This window comes from Triticum dicoccoides, chromosome 2A (assembly GCF_002162155.2).
Source record: "Triticum dicoccoides isolate Atlit2015 ecotype Zavitan chromosome 2A, WEW_v2.0, whole genome shotgun sequence".
Classification (NCBI taxonomy): Eukaryota; Viridiplantae; Streptophyta; class Magnoliopsida; order Poales; family Poaceae; genus Triticum; species Triticum dicoccoides.
The window spans coordinates 545,244,305-545,270,126 of record NC_041382.1 but is presented as its reverse complement, the minus strand read 5'-3'; the positions used below and the strand labels follow the sequence as shown (position 1 = coordinate 545,270,126).

General features: G+C 47.1%; 1 protein-coding gene across 1 annotated transcript; it reads right to left on the bottom strand.

Moving 5' to 3' along the window:
- Positions 1-12,510: 12,510 nt before the first annotated feature.
- On the bottom strand, positions 12,511-14,079 carry LOC119359551 (non-functional NADPH-dependent codeinone reductase 2-like). The gene is made up of 4 exons (XM_037625696.1): positions 13,658-14,079; positions 13,324-13,567; positions 13,045-13,224; positions 12,511-12,939 (listed from the first exon to the last, which is right to left on the bottom strand). Exons 1-4 carry the CDS (start codon positions 13,981-13,983, stop codon positions 12,706-12,708), a joined length of 984 nt encoding a protein of 327 aa, XP_037481593.1. The 5' UTR covers positions 13,984-14,079; the 3' UTR covers positions 12,511-12,705.
- Positions 14,080-25,822: the final 11,743 nt, after the last annotated feature.

The window sequence follows — 25,822 nt, the reverse complement described above, 5'->3', positions numbered from 1 at the left end:
GTGATGGAGATTGATATGATGAGAATAGACCCGGGGGCCATAGGTTTCACTAGTGGCTTCTCCCAAGAGCATAAGTATTCTACGGTGGGTTAACAAATTACGTTGAGAAATTGACATAATTGAGCATAGTTATGAGAATATCTAGGTATGATCATGTATATAGGCATCACGTCCGTGACAAGGAGACCGAAACGATTCTTCATCTACTACTATTACTCCACTCATCGACTGCTATCCAGCATGCATCTAGAGTATTAAGTTAAAAACAGAGTAACGCCTTAAGCAAGATGACATGATGTAGAGAGATAAATTCATGCAATATGAAATAAACCCCATCTTGTTATCCTCGATGGCAACGATGCAATATGTGCCTTGCTGCCCCTTCTGTCACTGGGAAAGGACACCGCAAGATCAAACCCAAAGCTAAGCACTTCTCCCATGGCAAGAACTACCAATCTAGTTGGCCAAACCAAACGGATAATTCGAAGATACTTGCAAAGATAACCAATCATACATAAAAGAATTCAGAGAAGATTCAAATATTATTCATAGATAGACTTGATCATAAACCCACAATTCATCGATCTCAATAAACACACCACAAAAAGAAGATTACAGCGAATAGATCTCCACAAGAGAGGGGGAGAAATTTGTATTGAGATTCAAAGAGAGAGAAGAAGCCATCTAGCTACTAACTATGGACCCGAAGGTCTGAGGTAAACTACTCACACTTCATCGGAGAGGCTATGATGATGTAGAAGCCCTCCGTGATGACGGCCCTCTTCCGGCGGAGCTCCGGAACAGGCCTCAAGATGGGATCTCGTGGATACAGAAAGTTGCGGCGGTGGAATTAGGTTTTTGGCTCCTGTTCTGATCGTTTGGGGATACGTGTGTATATATAGGAGGAAGGAGTACGTCGGTGGAGCACCGAGGGGCCCACGAGGCAGGGGGCACGCCCTAGGGGGGCGCCCCCACCCTCGTGACCTCCTCTTTGACTCCCTGGAGTAGGGTCCAAGTCTCCTGGATCACGTTCGGTGAGAAAATCACGTTCCCGAAGATTTTATTCCGTTTGGACTCCGTTTGATATTCTGTTTCTCCGAAACACTGAAATAGGCAAACAAACAGCAATTCTGGGCTGGGCCTCCGGTTAATAGGTTAGTCCCAAAAATAATATAAAAGTAGAAAATAAAGCCCAATATAGTCCAAAACAGTAGATAATATAGCATGGAGCAATCAAAAATTATAGATACGTTGGAGACGTATCAGGCATCCCCAAGCTTAATTACTGCTCGTCCTCGAGTAGGTAAATGATAAAAAGAGAATTTTTGATGCGGAGTGCTACTTGGCATAATTTCAATGCAAATCTTCTTAATTGTGATATGAATATTCAGATTCGAAAGATTCAAGACAAAAGTTTATATTGACATAAAAATAATAATACTTCAAGCATACTAACAAAGCAATTATGTCTTCTCAAAATAACATGGCCAAAGAAAGTTATCCCTACAAAATCATATAGTCTGGTATGCTCCATCTTCACCACACAAAGTATTTAAATCATGCACAACACCGATGACAAGCCAAGAAATTGTTTCATACTCTAACTTTTTCAAAAAAATTCAATCTCCACTCAATACATGAGCGTGAGCCATGGATATAGCACTATAGGTGGAACAGAATGGTGGTTGTGGAGAAGAAAAAAAGGAGGGGAAGATAGTCTCACATCAACTAGGTGTATCAACGGGCTATGGAGATGTCCATCAATAGATATCAATGTGAGTGAGTAGGGATTGCCATGCAACGGATGCACTAGAGCTATAAATGTATGAAAGCTCAAAAAGAAACTAAGTGGGTGTGCATCCAACTTGCTTGCTCACGAAGACCTAGGGAAATTTGAGGAAGCCCATCATTGGAATATATAAGCCAAGTTCTATAATGTAAAATTCCCACTAGTATATGAAAGTGATAACATGAGAGACTCTCTACTATGAAGATCATGGTGCTACTTTGAAGCACAAGTGTGGTAAAAGGATAGTAGCATTGCCCCTTTTTATTTATTTTCTTTTTTTTGGGGCCTTCTTTTTTTCTTTGGACTTCCTCTTTTTTTATTGGGACAATGCTCTATTGAATGATGATCATCACACTTTTATTTATTTACAACTCAATGATTACAACTCGATTCTAAAATAAAGTATGACTCTATATGGATGCCTCCGGCGGTGTAGCGGGATATGCAATGAATCAAGAGTGACAAGTATGAAGAAATTATGAACGGTGGCTTTGCCACAAATACTATGTCAACTACATGATCATGCTAAGCAATATGACAATGATGAATGTGTCATGATGAACTAGATGGTGGAAAGTTGCATGGCAATATATCTCGGAATGGCTATGGAAATGCCATAATAGGTAGGTATGGTGGCTGTTTTGAGGAAGGTATATGGTAGGTGTATGATACCGGCGAAAAGTGCGCGGTATTAGAGAGGCTAGCAAAGGTGGAAGGGCGAGAGTGCGTATGATCCATGGACTCAACATTAGTCATAAAGAACTCATATACTTATTGCAAAAATCTAGAAGTTATCAAAGCAAAGTATTATGCGCATGATCCTAGGGGGATAGATTGGTAGGAAAAGACCATCGCTCGTCCCCGACCGCCACTCATAAGGAAGACAATCAATAAATAAATCATGCTCCGACTTCATCACATAACGGTTCACCATACATGCATGCTACGGGAATCACAAACTTTAACACAAGTATTCTTTAAATTCACAACTACTCAACTAGCATGACTCTAATATTATCACCTCCATATCTCAAAACAATTATCATGCTTCAATCTTTTCTTAGTATTCAACACACTCAAAAGAAAGTTTCACAAATCTTGAATACCAAGCATATTATTATTAAGCAAATTACCATGCTATTAAGACTCTCAAAATAATTTAAGTGAAGCATGAGAGATCAATAGTTTCTTTAAAACAAATCCACCACCGTGCTCTAAAAGATCTAAGTGAAGCACATAGAGCAAAACTACATAGCTCAAAAGATATAAGTGAAGCACATAGAGCAAAACTACTTAGCTCAAAAGATATAAGTGAAGCACATAGAGCAAAACTACTTAGCTCAAAAGATATAAGTGAAGCACATAGAGTATTCTATCAAATTTTAATTCATGTATGGCTCTCTCAAAAGGTGTGTACATCAAGGATGATTGTGGCATACTAAGACACAAAGACACAAATAATACAAGACGCTCCAAGCAAAACACATATCATGTCGGTGAATAAAAATATAGCTCCAAGTAAATTACCGATGGAAGTGGACGAAAGAGGGGATGCCTTCCGGGGCATCCTCAAGCTTCGAATTTTTGGTGTCCTTGGATTATCTTGGGGGTGCCATGGGCATCCCCAAGCTTAGGCTCTTGCCACTCCTTGTTCCATAATCCATCAAAAGAATTCACCCAAAACTTGAAAACTTCACAACACAAAACTTAAAGTAGAAAACTCGTGAGCTCCGTTAGCGAAAGAAAACAAAAGACCACTTCAAGGTACTGTAATGAAATCATTCTTTATCTATATTGGTATTAAACCTACTGTATTCCAACTTCTCTATGGATTGTAAACTATTTTACTAGCCATAGATTCATCAAAATAAGCAAACAACACACGAAAAACAGAATCTGCCAAAAACAGAACAGTCTGTAGTAATCTGTAGCTAGCGCAATATCTGGAACCCCAAAAATTCTAAAATAAATTGCTGGACGTGAGGAATTTATATATTAATCATCTTCAAAAATAATTAACTAAATAAAACTCTTCAAATAAAAATTACAGCAGTTCTCGTGAGCGCTAAAGTTTCTGTTTTTTTACAGCAAGTTCAACAAGACTTTCCCCAAGTCTTCCCAACGGTTCTACTTGGCACAAACACTAATTAAACACACAAAAAACACAACCAAAACAGAGTCTAGGTAATTTATTTATTAAATAACAGCAAGGAAAAATATTGGGTTGTCTCCCAACAAGCGCTTTTCTTTAAAGCCTTATAGCTAGGCATTGATAATTTTAATGATGCTCACATGAAAGACAAGAATTGAAGCACAAAAGGAGCATCATAAAGCATGTGACAAACACATCTAAGTCTAACATACTTCCTATGCATAGGCATCTTATAGGCAAACAAATTATCAAGGCAAGCAAAAACTAGCATATGCAAGGAAGAGGAAAGAAACAATAGCAATCTCAACATAACGAGAGGTAATTTAGTAACATGAAAATTTCTACAACCATATTTTCCTCTCTCATAGTAATTACATGTAGGATCATAAGCAAATTCAACAATATATCTATCACATAAAATATTCTCAACATGATCCACATGCATGCAAAGTTGTCATTTTTCCGAAATAGTGGGATTAACATTAACTAAAGTCATGACCTTCCCAAATGCACTCTTATCAAAAACTTCATAAGATTGAACATTCTCTAAATATGTGGGATCTAAAGTTGACATTCTTCCAAACCCACTTTCAATATTATTGCAAACATTATAATCAATCTCATGTTCATCATGGGGTTTAAATAAATTTTCAAGATCAAAAGAAGAATCACCCCAATCATGATCGTTGCAACAAGTAGAGGACATAACAAAACTAGCATCCCCAAGCTTAGGGTTTTGCATATTATTAGCACAATTTTCATTAATAGAATTTATAATAACATCATTGCAATCATGCTTTTTATTCAAATATCTATCGTGAATCACTTCATAACATACTTCATCGCAATTTTCAGATTCACGAATTTCAAGCAAAACTTCATAAAGATAATCTAGTGCACAAAACTCACTAGCAATTGGTTCAACATAACTGGATCTCTTAAAAAGATTAGCAAGCGGATGAGGATCCATAAATCTTAGGTTCTATGTTTAGTAATAAATAAATGACTATTCCAACCATACGAGCAAACAAAAAGCAAACGGGCCAGAAGAGGCAAATAGAGAAAGAGAGGGAGGACAGAGAGAGAGAGGGCGAATAAAATGGCAAGGGTGAATTGGGGGGGAGAAGAAAACGAGAGGCAAATGGCAAATAATGTAATGCGAGAGATAGGGATTGTGATGGGTACTTGGTATGTTGACTTTTTGGTAGACTCCCCGGCAACGGCGCCAGAAATTCTTCTTGCTACCTCTTGAGCTTGCGTTGGATTTCCCCGAAGAGGAAAGGATGATGCATCAAAGTAGCGTAAGTATTTCCCTCAGTTTTTGAGAACCAAGGTATCAATCCAGTAGGAGGCCACGCTCAAGTCCCTCGTACCTGCACAAAACGATAGCTACTCGCAACCAACACGATTAGGGGTTGTTAATCCCTTCACAGTCACTTACGAGAGTGAGATCTGATAGATATAATATTTTTGGTATTTTTGGTATAAAGATGCAAAGTGAAAAGTAAAGGCAAAGTAAAAACAAACCAAGATTAAAGTGATGGAGATTGATATGATGAGAATAGACCCGGGGGCCATAGGTTTCACTAGTGGCTTCTCTCAAGAGCATAAGTATTCTACGGTGGGTGAACAAATTACTGTTGAGCAATTGACAGAATTGAGCATAGTTATGAGAATATCTAGGTAAGATCATGTATATAGGCATCACGTCCATGACAAGTAGACCGAAACAATTCTGCATCTACTACTATTACTCCACTCATTGACCGCTATCCAGCATGCATCTAGAGTATTAAGTTAAAAACAGAGTAACGCCTTAAGCAAGATGACATGATGTAGAGAGATAAATTCATGCAATATGAAATAAACCCCATCTTATTATCCTCGATGGCAACGATGCAATACGTGCCTTGCTGCCTCTTCTGTCACTGGGAAAGGACACCGCAAGATCGAACCCAAAGCTAAGCACTTCTCCCATGGCAAGAACTACCAATCTAGTTGGCCAAACCAAACGGATAATTCGAAGAGACTTGCAAAGATAACCAATCATACATAAAAGAATTCAGAGAAGATTCAAATATTATTCATATATAGACTTGATCATAAACCCACAATTCATCGGTCTCAACAAACACACCGCAAAAAGAAGATTACATCGAATAGATCTCCACAAGAGAGGGGGAGAACTTTGTATTGAGATTCAAAGGGAGAGAAGAAGCCATCTAGCTACTAACTATGGACCCGAAGGTCTGAGGTAAACTACTCACACTTCATCGGAGAGGCTATGATGATGTAGAAGCCCTCTGTGATGATGGCCCTCTTCTGGCGGAGCTCCGGAACAGGCCTCAAGATGGGATCTCATGGATATAGAAAGTTGCGGCGGTGGAATTAGGTTTTTGGCTCATGTTTTGATTGTTTGGGGGTACGTGTGTATATATAGGAGAAAGGAGTACGTCGGTGGAGCACCGAGGGGCCCACGAGGCAGGGGGCACGCCCTAGGGGGGGCGCGCCCCCCACCCTTGTGACCTCCTCTTTGACTCCCTGGAGTAGGGTCCAAGTCTCCTGGATCACGTTCGGTGAGAAAATCACGTTCCCGAAGATTTTATTCCGTTTGGACTCCGTTTGATATTCTGTTTCTCCGAAACACTGAAATAGGCAAAAAAACAGCAATTCTGGGTTGGGCCTCCGGTTAATAGGTTAGTCCCAAAAATAATATAAAAGTGGAAAATAAAGCCCAATATAGTCCAAAACAGTAGATAATATAGCATGGAGCAATCAAAAATTATAGATACGTTGGAGACGTATCACGCTTGAAGCGCTCCTGCTCGAGGGGTTCCTCCGGCACGATGAAATCTTCGTTGCCGAGGCTGACATCATCTTCGGAGAGTGGTAGATAGTTGCTCTCCTCCGAGTCCTCGTTCCCGACCGGATCGTCGGGGTTAACTTGCCCCTCCCCCACATCGTCATGTTCGGATGTGGGTTCGACGGGGGCTTCGGGGTCTTCGGCGTCCTCTGGAGTGTTATCATCTCCGGTGCCGGTATTATTGTCTTTGTCACGACACGATTTTGAGTGGTGTCACTGGCGTCAATGCTTCGGCGGTGCCTCATCAGGCTTGTCCTCCACCAGATCTTTCCTGTCTGCACTGTCATCCTCTTTGGGTGTGTCCACCATGTACACGTCGTATGTGGAGGTGGCCGTCCAACGTTCGCTAAACGGTGGTTCTTTGCCTTGTGCGTCTCCGGCATCGTCGTCCATGCCGTCGATGTCTTCGGAGGTGTAATCCAGCATATCGGTTAAGTCCTCGACGGTAGATATGAACTGGGTGGTGGGTGGGACGTAAAATTCCCTGTTTTCAGCCCCTAGTCCGGGCTGGGCATAGTTTGGAGGTGATTCCTCTATGATGGTGAGGGACCGCATCAAGTCTAGAGCCTCGTTTAAGAGAGAGGGTTGGACGGGAAACGAGATTCCACGGGGATGGCCAGGGCAGGGGCCTCGTGGCCACGCTTGCTGAGCGCGGGCTTCGATAGTTCAGAGCTAGAGTCCGGGGGCGAGTCCGTACTTTCCATAACGGGGGGGGGGAGCCTGACTCCGGGCTATCCGAAGACAAAGTCGCCTCTGGATCCCCGATTGCGAGTTTCATAGTCAAGAGTCCGGTGGGCTTCAAGCTCCCATCTTCAGACCCGACAATTTGCTCTGGATCTAAGACCAAAGCGGTGATCGGGGCCGCGAACCCTTCGAGGATCAAATCTCCTCGGATATCAGCGACATAGTTTAGGTTCCCGAAACTGATCTGATGACCAGGGGCGTAGCTTTCGATCTGTTCGAGGTGACCAATCGAGTTGGCACGCAGAGCGAAGCCGCCGAACACAAAAATCTGGCCGGGGAGGAAAGTTTCCCCGGAAACAACATTGTTGTTGATAATAGAACGAGCCATCGAACCTTCTGTCGACCGCACAGCAGAACTCTCAATGAAAGCACCAATGTCAGTGTCAAAACCGGCCGATCTCGGGTAGGGGGTCCCGAAGCATGCGTCTGAGGATCGAAGGGAAGAGGAGACGAGGGTGACACGATGTTTACCCAGGTTCGGGCCCTCTTAATGGAGGTAAAACCCTATGTCATGCTTGATTGTATTTGATGAGTATAGGAGTTACAAGAGTCGATCTACCTCGAGATTGTAATGGCTAAACCCTAGATGTCTAGCCTATGTGATTTGTTCTTAGCCTCCATGGACTAAACCCTCCAGTTTATATAGACACCGGAGGGGTCTAGGGTTGTACAGAGTCGGTTTACAAAGAAATGAAATAATACATCTGAACACTAAGCTTGCCATCCACGCAAAGGAGAGTCCCATCCGGACACAGGGGAAGGTCTTCTGCCTTGTATCTTCATGGCCCACCAGTCTGGCCCATGACAATTTGTCCGGACACCCGAGGACCCCCTAGTCCAGGACTCCCTCAAGGGGCCTTGACGGTAGGCTGCTATACCCTACCGCCATACCCCTTGGCAATAGGAAAAGGGTTATATCCCGAAATTTTTGCAAACTAGGGTCAGGCCTCGAACAACTTCTCCAAAAGGGTCAAAACACAAAATTTAGCCCCTGGTGGTGGTGATTTCACCCCAATCATTTCATTGCACACCCTCAGGCTGAGGTGGATGTCGGTGAGTCTTCATCCTGTTGGACTGCGTCTATCCACATGAGCAGGAGGCACACACGACAAGGAGTCATGCGGCAATTTGTGGTTGTTGCTCGTAAAATTCGGGGGGGAGGGGGCAGAGGAGGATTGTCATCTCGGCCTTGGAAACTCCACCGCTCATGACCGTTGTAGTGGCAACGGTGCCAACATGGTGTCTCGGAGCCGATCGATGGCAACGCGGATGCGGCCTTGTGCAAAGCATAGTGGCGGCAAGGCTTGTCGGATCCTGCAGATCTGACGCGATGCATCGATCATCAGCTCGATCTTATGGGAATGTTGTGTATGACTCTCCTCTCATTTACCGGTGCTAGCGAAAGCTACTGTGGCCAGTTCAGGCTCAATAGTGGGCCTGAGCGGACCCTTTCTCACTTTGCCATCGAAGTGGCATATCTAGCGACTGCTATGTCATGCATGACAACCATCGACTGAATGGCAGTGTGGTGGTGTTTGGAAGTGATGCGATGGTGACATGCCTTCCGATGATTTTTCCTTTGGTTGACTGATTTTGTGTGAGAGGCTGATAGAGTGGTGGACGACGACAACAGCGGCAGACATCATGGATGTATTTTCTCCGTGTGTAGACTCATGATCTAGCTCTTTTGTTGAAGGCAACTTCAACGACTATGTGTTGTTACATTCTTGAAGGTATTGGTTCTAAGATTTGCTTCACGGGTTGATAGCACCTCGTATGATGTGGTTTGACCAGCCAACATCGACACATAAGCGGTGGTTCCTTCGTGAAGGCGATGTCTTGGAGCGTTGCACCCCGTGTCTGCTAATATATTGTTTTGTATGTTTTGTGGTAGGAGTTGAAGATACTGTCGCGAGGCTTGTCCTATGCGGATGACATTGTTTTTTTTGTTAGCTGATTTGTTCGGCACCAATGCTTGGCATTGTTTTTTAATAATCAATAATATATGATTGTGTGCATCAACCGATGTAAAGGTGAGGGTTTATATTCCTTTTTAGAAGGAAAAAACATCTATGGGCCTTTTTTGAACTAATGGGTACACTTGTCATGTGATCAAACATATGCAATATATTATTAATTTAAATATTATTGTTCATGCAAACAAAACTCATGTAAATATCATCTAGTTTTGAAAAAGAGTAAGAAACACTTGCACGGGTGGCGGTCTAACTACTTCCATGCGGCAACTTTTTGCACAACCCCCCCCCCTCCCCACAAAAGGTGACCTCTTTTAATTTTGTGCCCTCCTCCTTGCGTAGATCCTCTCCCTTGCCTTACTCTCCACCTTTGAGGGCCACGGTCCACCTCGGCGCTTTAACGTCATGAGTGAGCTCCTTCGACACACCATTGGAACCACTCTAACACATCTACCTTCGCCATCCAGGAAGGATCCTCTGTGCTGGGCAGGAAGTGGGGAGGGGTCCGTCCAAACATTTGCGTCGGTGGCAAAGGAGGAGGAATGAGGTTAGAGCCTACCCGCGCGCTTGCTGCTGCCACCACCCTCCCGTGTGCACTGTCGACACCGTGCCCTTCGGGGAGGCACCCACCGCCGTTTGGGGAGGGGGTCTGGGCCCTCGCGTACGTGGGAGAGCAAGACCAGGAGGGATGGCTTGATCAAATTGATGGCTAGCGGTATCCACATAGGTTTTATGCAAAAAGAGGGACCACAAAATTAGAGGGGATGACCTTTTGTGGGGTTTTGTGCAAACAGTTACCACGTGGCAGTAGTGAACCTGCCACCCATGCAAGTCAAAGTTGATGCAACATGAATAAGACTACGAGTGACACACTTAGCAAACCTTCAGGATCCATATGTGCATTTTCATAGTATTAGGATTAACTTAACATCCCTTGAATAGTTTTAGAACTAGTGTTGTATTTTATTCTTTAAAGAATGTAGATTCCCGGCTTTTGCGTCAGATGATACACATAATTATCTTATTCCACAACTATAGATGTCATATAAAATGTAGCAATGATAAAAATAAAAGATTAGATGGTAGGAGTCACTAAAAAATAAAGATTTGATGTGGTTCTTGAATGTAGGGTGATTCTCAAAAATGCTACTGGAATGGAAGAACATTGCTTTTATGACTAGGATGAAATATTTTTTTCTTGGCCGTTTGCCAGCCTATTGTGACATACTCCATCCATTTTAAAATATAGCGCGCCCGCGCATTCCGACGTTCAACTTTGATCATAAATCTAATCAACGAGACCGACTGCTGCGGGAGTGAAAATTATACGAGTGAATTCGTATTCAAACAAAGTTTTTGATTATATATTTTTTGCTCCCACCGCAATCGGTCTCATTGATCAAATTTATGGTCAAAGTTGAAGGCAGAAGCCAAGGACACATTATATTTTGGATCGAGGGAGTATGATTCATTTAGCTTTCAATCTGTCACGACCTACTTGTATAATGAATTTATTTGAAAACCGCTAGTCGGGGCTCATCCCAAATTGAAGGCGCACATCCCAGGGAAGTGTGCGCAATATTATGGGCAATTTGAAATTGCCATAATATTAGCATTTGTAACTGAAGAACTCTTTAAAAAAATTGCAGGCTATATTTCAAGCTACAATATAATCCAAATGGCACGCATTCTCGAGCGAGTGAAGGATCAGGGGTATATGAATTTTGGGTACAACCGTTGGAAAACAGTAGCAGGTTCAACCGTTAGGAAACAGTAGCATTGAACCGGTTTTGATGTCAAGTCACTAATAGCTTGTGTGTAAGAGTCACGTAATTCCGTTACCGACCGACTGTAACTGGACCTTTTTCCTATTTCACCAAGTTTTCAAATGAATTTGAGTTTTCAAATGATTTTTACGTGGAAAATGAAGCTGCAATTCACCAAGTCGAAATACAACGGATTTACCTGCAGCTCAATGAACAGATGATTTAGCACAATGAACAGAGAACAAGTCACGTCGAATTTCAGAATTAAAAAAAAAAGAACAAGTCAGGTACGCCTTGAATCTCTTTGCTTCACCTCGCAAAAAAAAGAGAGAATCTCTTTGCTTCGTGCGACTCGCACGTGGTCATCAGGGATTTTGTGATTCGCGCGTGGTAATCGGGGATTTTTCGCCTCCCGTCGGCAGCGTCACGGATCGGCTTCGTCCTCCATGGCCCCTCCTACTCCATTTTTAGGTATTTTTTTATGTCTATTTAGAGTTTGTGTCCTTTTCATGAAAATGAGACGGGGACGACTATTTGAAGTTGGAATAATGTTCTTCTCGCCTAGCTTTTGTTCTGATGGTGCGTCTAGCGCTATCGAAAGACGTGTGAAGATGTGTCTTCGGTGGATCTCACGGAATTCGGTCGGCAGTTATCTTCGATGGATCCACTTAGATCCGATTTTTGTTCGTCAGTGTTCGCGTGTCTTCAAATTGGATCATTTCGATATGCGCTTCTCTTCATCGACGGCGGTTGCTATTCTGATGTGCTGGTCCTATTGGGCCTTAGTACGACAACTTTCCAACTGTCTACAATAACAAGAATTCTCGACTACAGTGAGGGACGAGCAATGACGGCGGCACGTCTTTGGCTCGCTTCATTGATTGTAATCGTCGTTAGGTGGTCTACGGATCTAAATTTAATTTTTACTTCTAGTGTTCTTTATACTCCTGCCTTAACAGATGATGAATACTATTGGAAAGTGGGCCTGATCACTCCTTTAGGGCATCTCCAATGGTCGTGTGATCATCGTTGGTAAATCTACCATGTAGACTCTTTTAATGACGTGGCATAAAATAAAAGAAGAGAGAGAATGGGATCGTATGATCATGAACCAACGTTCCAGGGACAAGCTCGGAGGTAACTACATTCATTTCTGTGGCTCCTGGCCGGACCTGGTTGGTCATCAGTTTATTTAAATTGATTTAATATGCGTGGTTCCATCAGACTAACATATGCTTCATTAGAGAACTCGTATGATACACGGTTGACTGCTGATGTGGACCTTGTATCAAGAAATCTATCATAAAGACTATTGCAGATGCTCTTATTTATCCCCACCCTCAAAGTAAGCTACTACTGTAATTTACTACTACGTCACACAGCGAAGCAGGTACTTCACTTTCTGAGTGCCTATTTTATTCCTCGACAATTTCCATGTCTGCGAGGTCAACCGACGTGAACTCGCCCTCTGCCGAGAACAGCATGCCTGCAGCTTTGACGATCTTCTTCTGCGGAATCTGGCCGATCTTGCGCAGGTCGTCGTCGGCGAGCCCCCAGTCGAAGATCCCGAGGTTCTCCTTGAGCCTCTCCTTGCTGAAGCTCTTGACGATCGGGGTCACCCCTTGCTCGTAGATCCACCTCAGCGCTACCTGAATGAGAAGAAAGAGGAATCGGTTGGTGTCATACGGACTGCATGTCGTAATTCCGAGCAGTTGCTAGGAGAAACGAGGCGTGTACACTACGGTTACGGTTACCTGTGCGACGGTCTTTCCTCTGGCCCTGGCGATCTCCGCGAGCACCTCGGAGTCCAGCACGGCGTTTCCGTCGCCGGACCAATTCTGCCCTCCCAACGGCGAGTAGGCCGCGACGTGGATGCCCTTCTCCGCGCAGTACCCCCTCAGCTTCCTCTGCTGCCAGACCGGGTTCATCTCCACCTACAGATGATACACAGAGTTACAGTGACGGTGGATCGTCTTGCTAAGACATTCAGACCAGTATTCGTAATCTCGTAGGAGCTCGTAACATCCAGCAACCTGGTTGACTGCAGGAGGGACGGTGGCAGCGGCGAGTAGCTTGTGGAGGTGGCTGGTGGTGAAGTTGCTGACGCCGATGGCCTTGGCGAGCCCGAGGCGGTGGCACTCCTCCATCGCGCGCCACACGCCCTCGAAGTCGAACGGGACGGCGTCGTCCCGCTTCACCGGGAACACCGCCGGCCCGGGCTTCAGGCTGATCGGCCAGTGGATCAGGTACAGGTCCACGTACTCCATCTGCAGGTTCCTTCAGAAACGAAGCACAAACGCCGAGACGATTGATCAAGATCAACAGAAGTCAACGGGCAAAAGTCTACTCTAGATGGACCGAGCTTACTGGAGGCTCTCCCGGAGGGACCGAAGCACGAGCTGAGGGTGGCACTGCGTGCACCAGAGCTTGGACGTGACGAACACCTCCTCCCGGGACGCCAGGAGCCCGCGGCGCACCGCCTCCGCGAGGGCCTCGCCCAGGGGCCGCTCCGTCGCGTACATGGCGGCCGTGTCGAAGTGGCGGTAGCCCACCTCCACGGCCTCCAGCACGGCCTTCACGGTGGTCTCCGCCACCGCCGGGAACTTGGCGGTGCCCATGCCGACGGCCGGCATGGGCCTCGCGCCGCCGGACCGCAGCGCCACCTCCGGCACCGCCGCTGTCGTCGAGGCCATGCGTCGTCTCTGCAGAGCGATTGAGCTTGTCTTGTCTTGTGGTTCAAGTACAGGACGAGCCACCGGCTTTTATACTGGCCCGAGTGACATAAGGACTTAGAGCATCTCCAGCCAGCCGTTGGCCCCCCGGGGCGCCTAAATCGCCGCCGCCTGGGGTGAGCCGGCGCAAAAAATTGGACTGGGGTGAGTTGGTCTCCAACCGCCGGCTCCAGAGCGGTCCCCATACGCGTTCAAAAAATAAAAGTATATAGCAAAGTTCGGCGAAATTCGACTAAACACGACAAATTTGGTTCAACTTGGGCATATAATTCAACAAAGTTCACGAATTTTTATTACATAAAAATATATAAACTAATCTAAAAAAGAAACTGGCTGAACGTCGGGTAGTCGCCGTCGTCGCTGCCATCGTCACCGCCGTCGTCATCATGGCCTTCTCCTCCTTAACGCGGGCGCCCCTACTGGACCCGGCGTCGCCATGGCGGACTGCTGACGGCGGCGGCGCGTCGTCGTCGTCGCTGTCGGCGATGATGACGACTCCTCCTTCCTCGCGGCCCCGGCGGCGCTCCGCGAAGCGTCGCAGTACGGCGCACTGGCGCTCCCTCGCCATTTTCAGGGAGTCCTGACGTGCCCATTCAAGGGCCGCGTCGTTGTCGAGCTTGACCTCGCTGTGCTCCGTCTTCACGGCGGGGAGACCCGGCTCCGCCTTCACCGGCGCGAGCCCCGGCTCCGTCTTTGGCTTGACGAAGCGCGGAGGAGGAGCCGATGAGGAGGCGCGCCGGCCGCCCTCGTTGATGACGATGCCGACGCTGCGAGTGCGCCGGCCGAGCGGCGTCTCCGCCGCGGGCTCGACCTTGATGCCGAGCAGCGCCGGAGTGCCGGAGGAGTGCGAGGAAGAGCACGAGGAGGAAGAGGAGGAGGAGCCGAACCTCCTTGGCGCCCATGGCCCGTCGCATCGGCGGGGCGCCGCGGCCGCCCTCGCCAGGGGGTACGCTAATGGCGGGTTGTTGCCGCCCTCGAGGTGCGTCAGCACGCCCTCGAGTGTGCGGCCGGGGACACCCCACCACAGGTGGCGCCCCTCGATGTTCTTTTGGCCGCCGCCCACGCCCGCGCCATTGGTGGACGCCAGCCGCTGCTGCTGACGGCGTTGGAAGTACGCCGCCCAAGCCGCGTGGTTGTCGGCGGCGTACTGGGGGAGGAAGAGCTGGGCGTCGATGAGGGAGGCACGCACGACCTCGACCTCGTCGGCGAAGTAGGAGGGTTTAACCACGGCATCGGGCAACGGGGGAATGGGCACTCCCCCATTGCTGAGCTTCCAGCCCGTCGGCCCGGCGCGCATGTCCGGTGGCGTCGGGATGTTCGCCTGGAACATGAGCCACGACTCCTGTTCGCGAAGACTGCGGCGGTCGAAGCCGTTGGCCGCCGCCTCGTCTCCGGCGAAACGCTCGGCCATCGTGAGAGGGGGAGGGAGAGGGAGGGGCTGGGCGGCGGCTCACGGGAGAGGGAGAGCTCGGCGGTGGCGCTCGGGAGAGGTAAAGCTCGGCGGCGAGGGCGGGGCTTGTGTGGCCACAGGCGAGCGAGTCCACCGGCTTATATAGCCGCACCGCGCTCGTGTGTACGCGTGCGAGGGAAGGGAGGCGTCGGCGTGCCGTCCCGTGATGCGCCGCCCGTGAGGAATCAATGGTAAGGCTGACTGGCGGCAGCCTTACCATTGATTCCCCGCGCGGGAATCCGAGGCGTTGGGGAAGGACGAGTCGCGGTGTCACTGACGCGGCTGGCCCGCGGCTTTTTCGCGCCAAAACCGCTCGCCCCTAAATGCCGGGTTCGGCCTGGGTCCGCTGGCGCTGATTTTGGCCCAGGCCGGCGAAAATCAGGCTCCTGGAAATGCGACTGGTCCGTTTTTTCGACGCCGGCGCGAAAAAATCGTCTAAGGAGGCCTCCCTATGAGCGGGGCTGAAGATGCTCTTACGTAGCTGTTCGTCCGTTTTTCAAAGGCAGAGAGGTGGATTTTGGTTCTTCCAGCGGGCATCAATTGTCTCTGCAATGAAACTGGATCCTTGTGCGGTGTAGGAGTAGATAGTTGTGAACTACTCTAGTCACCAGAACACATGGACAAAGCTTTTTTTTAAGAAGGTCATGGACTAAGCTGAGCTAGACAATTTCTTGTACCATATGTTTCGTTCTCCGCCATACTTTCGTAGTAATTCTGAGGCCCAGTTCTTCCTCACACACACACACACAAATAGCTGTGAGGCCCACATATCTGTCATACATGATACATCCATCTCCTAACCAGGACCCACCTCAGTTGTTGACTTGTCGCGCTCGCCACAAGAAATTTGGATTGCCTGTGGGACAAACAGGAGCCTTCTACTATCCATCCAAGCTTAAATTTCGTCGATTTTCTAGGAGCAACTTTTGCTAGTCTTTCTTTCTTCCTTCTTCGTAAAAAAGGTCTTTCTTTCTTCCTGGAGAGAAGAGAAGATGATGCTGGCGCGAGACAAGGAAAGATCAGCCAACCGAAGATGTTGTGGCCTGTGGCCAAGTCCATTTGTGACACAGTGAATGACGACTGACGGCTACCCACCAGCACTGTAGGGGAACCCGTCAGGATCATCACAATTGATGATGCCAAGCAGGACCTCATCCAGGTAGGGCACAGGTAGCACCACCAGAAGCATCTCACCACCAAATCTTTGTAATTTGGAGTGCATAAATGGCGCATGCATCTTCACCAAATTACAGGAGTAACTCGCAGTGTTTAAATGGCGCATGCATCTCCACAATTTGGCACCTACGTTTCAACCACATCAACCTCCGACATATCGACGCCAGGGACACCTTCAGGGCAGAGGATCGCCAGCACCGTGACCTTCTTGTACTGCCGTATCCGAGTAATCTTGAACCGGTCTTCGTCCGTCAGTTCCCAGTCAAAGATTCCTAGGTTCTCCTGAAGCCTCTCCTTTTTCATACTCTTGGCTACCATGCTCGCTCCTTGCTCGAAGATCCATCTCAGTGAGATCTGCAGGAAAATGGAAGTCAACTGCACTGTTATATTGACGTGCAACTTCTGTGTCTGTAATACTGCCGGGGAGACCTGTACGCTTGACTAGATATTGCACGCATTTATGTTCCTCGCAAAAATTTGACAAATATTTGTTCACATTCTGCACTCATTAGTTCATTATCTGAACAAACCTCATTTCCAATCATGGACGATGCTAGAACCTTGCACGAATTGGTGAGGCAGATTTTGGTACATACCAAACAGTTCCTAAGATGAAGTGATAATTAATACCTGAGCTACTGACTTTCCTCTTGCGTGTAAGGACGGTCACGTTGCACCTACTCTTTCCTGTTTTCCTCTCATCCCTGACGGCTGGAACCCTAGCCGCCGCCAGGGGAGGCCGATCTTCCAACGCCGCTCTCCGGCAGCTCCCCTCCGCCGGCGACTTCGGTCGTTGGTGGTGAGGGGGGTCGCCAGATCCACACGTGTGGATCGCTTTTACTCTCTCGTAGTCTAGGTTTTTAGGTTGTTCATCGTCTTTGCTTCGGCGGCGACGATGACAATGCTGAATATGTTGGAAATATGCCCTAGAGGCAATAATAAAAGTATTATTATATTTCAATGTTCATGATAAATGTCTTTTGTTCATGCTATAACTGTATTATCCGAAAATCATAATACACGTGTGAATACTTAGACCATATATGTCCCTGGTGAGCCTCTAGTTGACTAGCTCGTTGTGATCAACAGATAGTCATGGTTTCCTGACTATGGACATTGGATGTCGTTGATAACGGGATCACATCATTAGGAGAATGATGTGATGGACAAGACCCAATCCTAAGCATAGCATAAAAGATCGTGTAGTTCGTTTTGCTAGAGCTTTGCCAATGTCATGTATCTCTTCCTTCGACCATGAGATCGTGTAACTCCCGGATATCGTAAGAGTGCCTTGGGTGTATCAAACGTCACAACGTAACTAGGTGACTATAAAGGTGCATTACAGGTATCTCCGAAAGTATCTGTTGGGTTGACACGGATCGAGACTGGGATTTGTCACTCCATATGACGGAGAGGTATCTCTGGGCCCACTCGGTAATGCATCATCATAATGAGCTCAATGTGACCAAGGTGTTGGACACGGGATCATGCATTACAGTACGAGTAAAGTGACTTGCCGGTAACGAGACTGAACAAGGTATTGGGATACCGACGATCGAGTCTCGGGCAAGTAACGTACCGATTGACAAAGGGAATTGCATACAGGGTTTGATCGAATCCTCGACATCGTGGTTCATCCGATGACAACATCGAGGAGCATGTGGGAGCCATCATGGGTATCCAGATCCCGCTGTTGGTTATTGACCTGAGAGCGTCTAGGTCATGTCTGCATGTCTCCCGAACCCGTAGGGTCTACACACTTAAGGTTCGGTGACGCTAGGGTTATTAGGAAGACTAGTATGTGACTAGCGAATGTTGTTCGGAGTTCCGGATGGGATCCTGGACGTCACGAGGAGCTCCGGAAGGGTCCGGAGGTAAAGATTTATATATGGGAAGTTGTCAAACGGACACCAGGAAGTTTCGGGGTCATACCGGTATTGTACCGGGGCCACCGGAAGGGTTCCGGGGGTCCACCGGGAGGGGCCACCCCTCCCGGGGGGCCACATGGGCTGCGTGGGGCAGGGAGCCAGCCCCTGGTGGGCTGGGCGCACCCCCTCCCTTGGGCCCTTGCGCCTAGGGTTGAGGGGGGGAACCCTAGAGGGGGCGCCCCCTTGGCTTGGGGGGCAAGCCACCCTCTCCCCCTCTCCCCTTGGCCGCCGCACCCCCCTAGATGGGTTCTAGGGGGCCGGCCCCCTTCTCCCTTCCCCCTATAAATAGAGGGGTGAGGGGAGGGCAGCCGCACCACCCTCCAAGGCGCAGCCCTCCCCTCCCCAACACCTCTCCTCCTCTGTTGTGTGCTTGGCGAAGCCCTGTCAGAGTACTGCCTCTCCACCATCACCACGCCGTCGTGCTGCCGGTGGAGCTGTCTTCCTCAACCTCTCCTTCCCCCTTGCTGGATCAAGAAGGAGGAGACGTCTCCCGTCCCGTACGTGTGTTGAACGCGGAGGTGCTGTCCGTTCAGCACTTGGTCATCGGTGATTCGAATCACGTTCGAGTACGACTCCATCATCACCTTGCAAGCTTCCGCACGCGATCTACAAGTGGTATGTAGATGCAAACTCTCTCCCTTGACTCGTTGCTTAGATGAACTCATAGATGGATCTTGGTGAAACCGTAGGAAAAATTTTAATTTTCTGCAACGTTCCCAACAGTGGCATCATGAGCTAGGTCTATGCGTAGTTCTCTTTGCACGAGTAGAACACAATTTTGTTGTGGGCATGGATTTTGTCATCTTACTTGCCTCTACTAGTCTTTTCTTGCTCAACGGTATTGTGGGATGAAGCGGCCCGGACCAACCTTACACGTACGCTTACGTGAGACCGGTTCCACCGACTGACATGCACTAGTTGCATAAGGTGGCTGGCGGGTGTCTGTCTCTCCCACTTTAGTTGGAGCGGAATCGATGAACAGGGCCCTTATGAAGGGTAAATAAAAGTTGACAAAATCACGTTGTGGTGATTCGTAGGTAAGAAAACGTTCTTGCTAGAACCCAATTGCAGCCACGTAAAAGATGCAACAACAATTAGAGGACGTCTAACTTGTTTTTGCAGCGATTGATCATGTGATGTGATATGGCCAGAAGTTGTGATGAATGATGAATTGTGATGTATGAGATCATGTTCTTTGTAATAGGAATCACGACTTGCATGTCGATAAGTATGACAACCGGCAGGAGCCATAGGAGTTGTCTTTATTTTTTGTATGACCTGCATGTCATTGAATAACGTCATGTAAACTACTTTACTTTATTGCTAAACGTTAGTCATAAAAGTAGAAGTAGTCGTTGGCGTGACAACTTCATGAAGACACGATGATGGAGATCATGATGATGGAGATCATGGTGTCAAGCCGGTGACAAGATGATCATGGAGCCCCGAAGATGAAGATCAATGGAGCTATATGATATTGGCCATATCATGTCACAACTATATAATTGCATGTGATGTTTATTATGTTTATGCATCTTGTTTACTTAGGACGACGGTAGTAAATAATATGATCCCTTACAAAAATTTCAAGAAGTGTTCTCCCCTAACTGTGCACCGTTGCTACAGTTCGTCGCTTCTAAGCACCACGTGATGATCGGGTGTGATGGATTCTTACGTTCACATACAACGGGTGTAAGACAGTTTTACACAGCGAAAACACTTAGGGTTAACTTGACGAGCCTAGCATGTGCAGACATGGCCTCGGAACACGGAGACCGAAAGGTCAAACACGAATCGTATGGAAGATACGATCAACATGAGAATGTTCACCGACGATGACTAGTCCGTCTCACGTGATGATCGGACACGGGCTAGTCGACTCGGATCGTGTAACACTTAGATGACTAGAGGGATGTCTAATCTAAGTGGGAGTTCATAATTTGATTAGAACTTTATTATCATGAACTTAGTCTAAAAACCTTTGCAAATATGTCTTGTAGATCAATGGCCAACGCTAATGTCAACATGAACTTCAACGCGTTCCTAGAGAAAACCAAGCTGAAAGATGATGGCAGCAACTATACGGACTGGGTCCGGAACCTGAGGATCATCCTCATAGCTGCCAGGAAACAATATGTCCTAGAAGGACCGCTAGGTGACGCTCCCATCCCAGAGAACCAAGACATTATGAATGCTTGGCAAACTCGCGCTGATGATTACTCCCTCGTTCAGTGCGGCATGCTTTACAGCTTAGAACTGGGGCTCCAAAAGCGTTTTGAGCACCACGGAGCATATGAGATGTTCGAAGAGCTGAAACTAGTTTTTCAAGCTCATGCCCGGGTCGAGAGATATGATGTCTCCGACAAGTTCTACAGTTGTAAGATGGAGGAAAACAGTTCTGTCAGTGAGCACATCCTGAAGATGTCTGGGTTGCACAACCGTATGACCCAGCTGAACATTAACCTCCCAGATGAGGCGGTCATTGACAGAATCCTCCAGTCGCTCCCACCAAGCTACAAGAGCTTTGTGATGAACTACAACATGCAGGGGATGGAAAAGACCATTCCTGAAGTGTTCTCGATGCTGAAGTCAGCAGAGGCTGAAATCAAGAAAGAACATCAAGTGTTGATGGTCAATAAGACCACTAAGTTCAAGAAGGGCAAGGGTAAGAAGAACTTCAAGAAGGACGGCAAGGAGGTTGCCGCGCCTGGTAAGCCAGTTACCGGGAAGAAGTCAAAGAATGGACCTAAGCCTGAGACTGAGTGCTTTTGTTGCAAGGGGAAGGGTCACTGGAAGCGGAACTGCCCCAAATACTTAGCGGATAAGAAGGCCAGCAACACCAAAGGTATATTTGATATACATGTGATTGATGTGTACCTTACCAGTACTCGTAGTAACTCCTGGGTATTTGATACCGGTGCCGTGGCTCATATTTGTAACTCACAGCAGGAGCTGCGGAATAAACGGAGACTGGCGAAGGACGAGGTGACGATGCGCGTCGGGAATGGTTCCAGAGTCGATGTGATCGCCGTCAGCACGCTGCCTCTACATTTACCTACGGGATTAGTTTTGAACCTTAATAATTGTTATTTAGTGCCAAGTTTGAGCATGAACATTGTATCTGGATCTCGTTTAATACGAGATGGCTACTCATTTAAGTCTGAGAATAATGGTTGTTCGATTTATATGAGAGATATGTTTTATGGTCATGCTCCGATGGTCAATGGTTTATTCTTAATGAATCTCGAGCGTAATATTACACATGTTCATAGTGTAGATGCCAAAAGATTTAAAGTTGATAACGATAGTCCCACATACTTGTGGCACTGCCGCCTTGGTCACATTGGTGTCAAGCGCATGAAGAAGCTCCATGCCGATGGACTTTTAGAGTCTCTTGATTATGAATCGTTTGACACATGCGAACCATGCCTCTTGGGCAAAATGACCAAGACTCCATTCTCCGGAACAATGGAGCGAGCAACCAACTTGTTGGAAATCATACATACCGATGTGTGCGGTCCAATGAGCGTTGAGGCTCGCGGAGGATATCGTTATGTTCTCACTCTCACTGATGACTTGAGTAGATATGGGTATGTCTACTTAATGAAACACAAGTCTGAGACCTTTGAAAAGTTCAAGGAATTTCAGAATGAGGTAGAGAATCAACGTGACCGAAAGATAAAATTCTTACGATCAGATCGTGGAGGAGAATACTTAAGTCACGAATTTGGTACACACTTAAGGAAATGTGGAATCGTTTCACAACTCATGCCGCCTGGAACACCTCAGCGAAATGGTGTGTCCGAACGTCGTAATCGCACCCTATTGGATATGGTGCGGTCTATGATGTCTCTTACTGATTTACCGCTATCATTTTGGGGATACGCTCTAGAGACAGCTACATTCACTTTAAATAGGGCACCGTCTAAATCCGTTGAGACGACACCGTATGAATTATGGTTTGGAAAGAAACCTAAGCTGTCGTTTCTAAAAGTTTGGGGATGCGATGCTTATGTCAAGAAACTTCAACCTGAAAAGCTCGAACCCAAGTCGGAAAAATGCGTATTCATAGGATACCCTAAGGAAACTGTCGGGTATACCTTCTACTTAAGATCCGAAGGCAAGATCTTTGTTGCCAAGAACGGATGCTTTCTGGAAAAAGAGTTTCTCTCGAAAGAAGTAAGTGGGAGGAAAGTAGAACTCGATGAAGTACTACCTCTTGAACGGGAAAGTGGCGCAGCGCAGGAAACCGTTCCTGTGATGCCCACACCAACTGAAGAGGAAAACAATGATGATGATCAAGGTACTTCGGATCAAGTTACTGCTGAACTTCATAGGTCCACAAGGACACGTTCCGCACCAGAGTGGTACGGCAACCCTGTCCTGGAAATCATGTTGTTAGACAACAATGAACCTTCGAACTATGAAGAAGCGATGGCGGGCCCGGATTCCAACAAATGGCTTGAAGCCATGAAATCCGAGATAGAATCCATGTATGAAAATAAAGTATGGACTTTGACAGACTTGCCCGATGACCGGCGAGCGATAGAAAACAAATGGATTTTTAAGAAGAAGACGGACGCGGATGGAAATGTTACCATCTATAAGGCTCGACTTGTCGCTAAGGGTTATCGACAAGTTCAAGGGATTGACTACGACAAGACTTTCTCTTCCATAGCGAAGCTGAAGTCCGTCCGAATCATGTTAGCAATTGCCGCATACTATGATTATGAGATATGGCAGATGGACGTCAAAACGGCATTCCTTAACGGGCATCTTAAGGAAGAGCTATATATGATGCAGCCGGAAGGTTTTGTCGATCCTCGGAACGCTAACAAAGTATGCAAGCTCCAGCGATCCATTTATGGACTGGTGCAAGCATCTCGGAGTTGGAACATTCGCTTTGATGAGATGATCAAAGCGTTTGGGTTTATGCAGACTTATGGAGAAGCCTGCGTTTACAAGAAAGTGAGTGGGAGCTCTGTAGCATTTCTCATATTATATGTAGATGACATACTCTTGATGGGAAATAATATAGAATTTCTGGACAGCATTAAGGCCTACTTGAATAAGTGTTTTTCAATGAAGGACCTTGGAGAAGCTGCTTACATATTAGGCATCAAGATCTATAGAGATAGATCGAGACGCCTCATAGGTCTTTCACAAAGCACATACCTTGATAAGATTTTGAAGAGGTTCAAAATGGATCAGTCCAAGAAGGGGTTCTTGCCTATGTTACAAGGTGTGAGACTGAGCTCGGCTCAGTCACCGACCACGGCAAAAGATAAAGAAGAGATGAGTGTCATCCCCTATGCTTCAGCCATAGGATCTATTATGTATGCCATGCTGTGTACCAGACCCGATGTAAACCTTGCCGTAAGTTTGGTAGCAAGATACCAAAGTAATCCCGGCAAGGAACACTGGATAGCGGTCAAGAATATCCTGAAGTACCTGAAAAGGACGAAGGACATGTTTCTCGTTTATGGAGGAGACGAAGAGCTCGTCGTAAAGGGTTACGTCGATGCTAGCTTCGACTCAGATCTGGATGACTCTAAGTCACAAACCGGATACGTGTATATGTTGAATGGTGGAGCAGTAAGCTGGTGCAGCTGCAAGCAGAGCGTCGTGGCGGGATCTACGTGTGAAGCGGAGTACATGGCAGCCTCGAAGGCAGCGCATGAAGCGATTTGGGTGAAGGAGTTCATCACCGACCTAGGAGTCATACCCAATGCGTCGGGGCCGATCAAACTCTTCTGTGACAACACTGGAGCTATTGCCCTCGCCAAGGAGCCCAGGTTTCACAAGAAGACCAGGCACATCAAGCGTCGTTTCAACTCCATCCGTGAAAATGTTCAAGATGGAGACATAGAGATTTGCAAAGTGCACACGGATCTGAATGTCGCAGATCCGCTGACTAAACCTCTCTCGCGTGCAAAACATGATCAACACCAGAACTCTATGGGTGTTCGATTCATCACAATGTAACTAGATTGGTGACTCTAGTGCAAGTGGGAGACTGTTGGAAATATGCCCTAGAGGCAATAATAAAAGTATTATTATATTTCAATGTTCATGATAAATGTCTTTTGTTCATGCTATAACTGTATTATCCGGAAATCGTAATACACGTGTGAATACTTAGACCACTATATGTCCCTGGTGAGCCTCTAGTTGACTAGCTCATTGTGATCAACAGATAGTCATGGTTTCCTGACTATGGACATTGGATGTCGTTGATAACGGGATCACATCATTAGGAGAATGATGTGATGGACAAGACCCAATCCTAAGCATAGCATAAAAGATCGTGTAGTTCATTTTGCTAGAGCTTTGCCAATGTCATGTATCTCTTCCTTCGACCATGAGATCGTGTAACTCCCGGATATCGTAAGAGTGCCTTGGGTGTATCAAACGTCACAACGTAACTGGGTGACTATAAAGGTACATTACAGGTATCTCCGAAAGTATCTGTTGGGTTGACACGGATCGAGACTGGGATTTGTCACTCCATATGACGGAGAGGTATCTCTGGGCCCACTCGGTAATGCATCATCATAATGAGCTCAATGTGACCAAGGTGTTGGACACGGGATCATGCATTACGGTACGAGTAAAGTGACTTGCCGGTAACGAGACTGAACAAGGTATTGGGATACCGACGATCGAGTCTCGGGCAAGTAACGTACCGATTGACAAAGGGAATTGCATACAGGGTTTGATCGAATCCTCGACATCATGGTTCATCCGATGACAACATCGAGGAGCATGTGGGAGCCATCATGGGTATCCAGATCCCGCTGTTGGTTATTGACCTGAGAGCGTCTAGGTCATGTCTGCATGTCTCCCGAACCCGTAGGGTCTACACACTTAAGGTTCGGTGACGCTAGGGTTATTAGGAAGACTAGTATGTGACTAGCAAATGTTGTTCGGAGTCCCGGATGGGATCCTGGACGTCACGAGGAGCTCCGGAAGGGTCCGGAGGTAAAGATTTATATATGGGAAGTTGTCAAACGGACACCGGAAAGTTTCGGGGTCATACCGGTATTGTACCGGGGCCACCGGAAGGGTTCCGGGGGTCCACCGGGAGGGGCCACCCCTCCCGGGGGGCCACATGGGCTGCGTGGGGCAGGGAGCCAGCCCCTGGTGGGCTGGGCGCACCCCCTCCCTTGGGCCCTTGCGCCTAGGGTTGAGGGGGGGAACCCTAGAGGGGGCGCCCCCTTGGCTTGGGGGGCAAGCCACCCTCTCC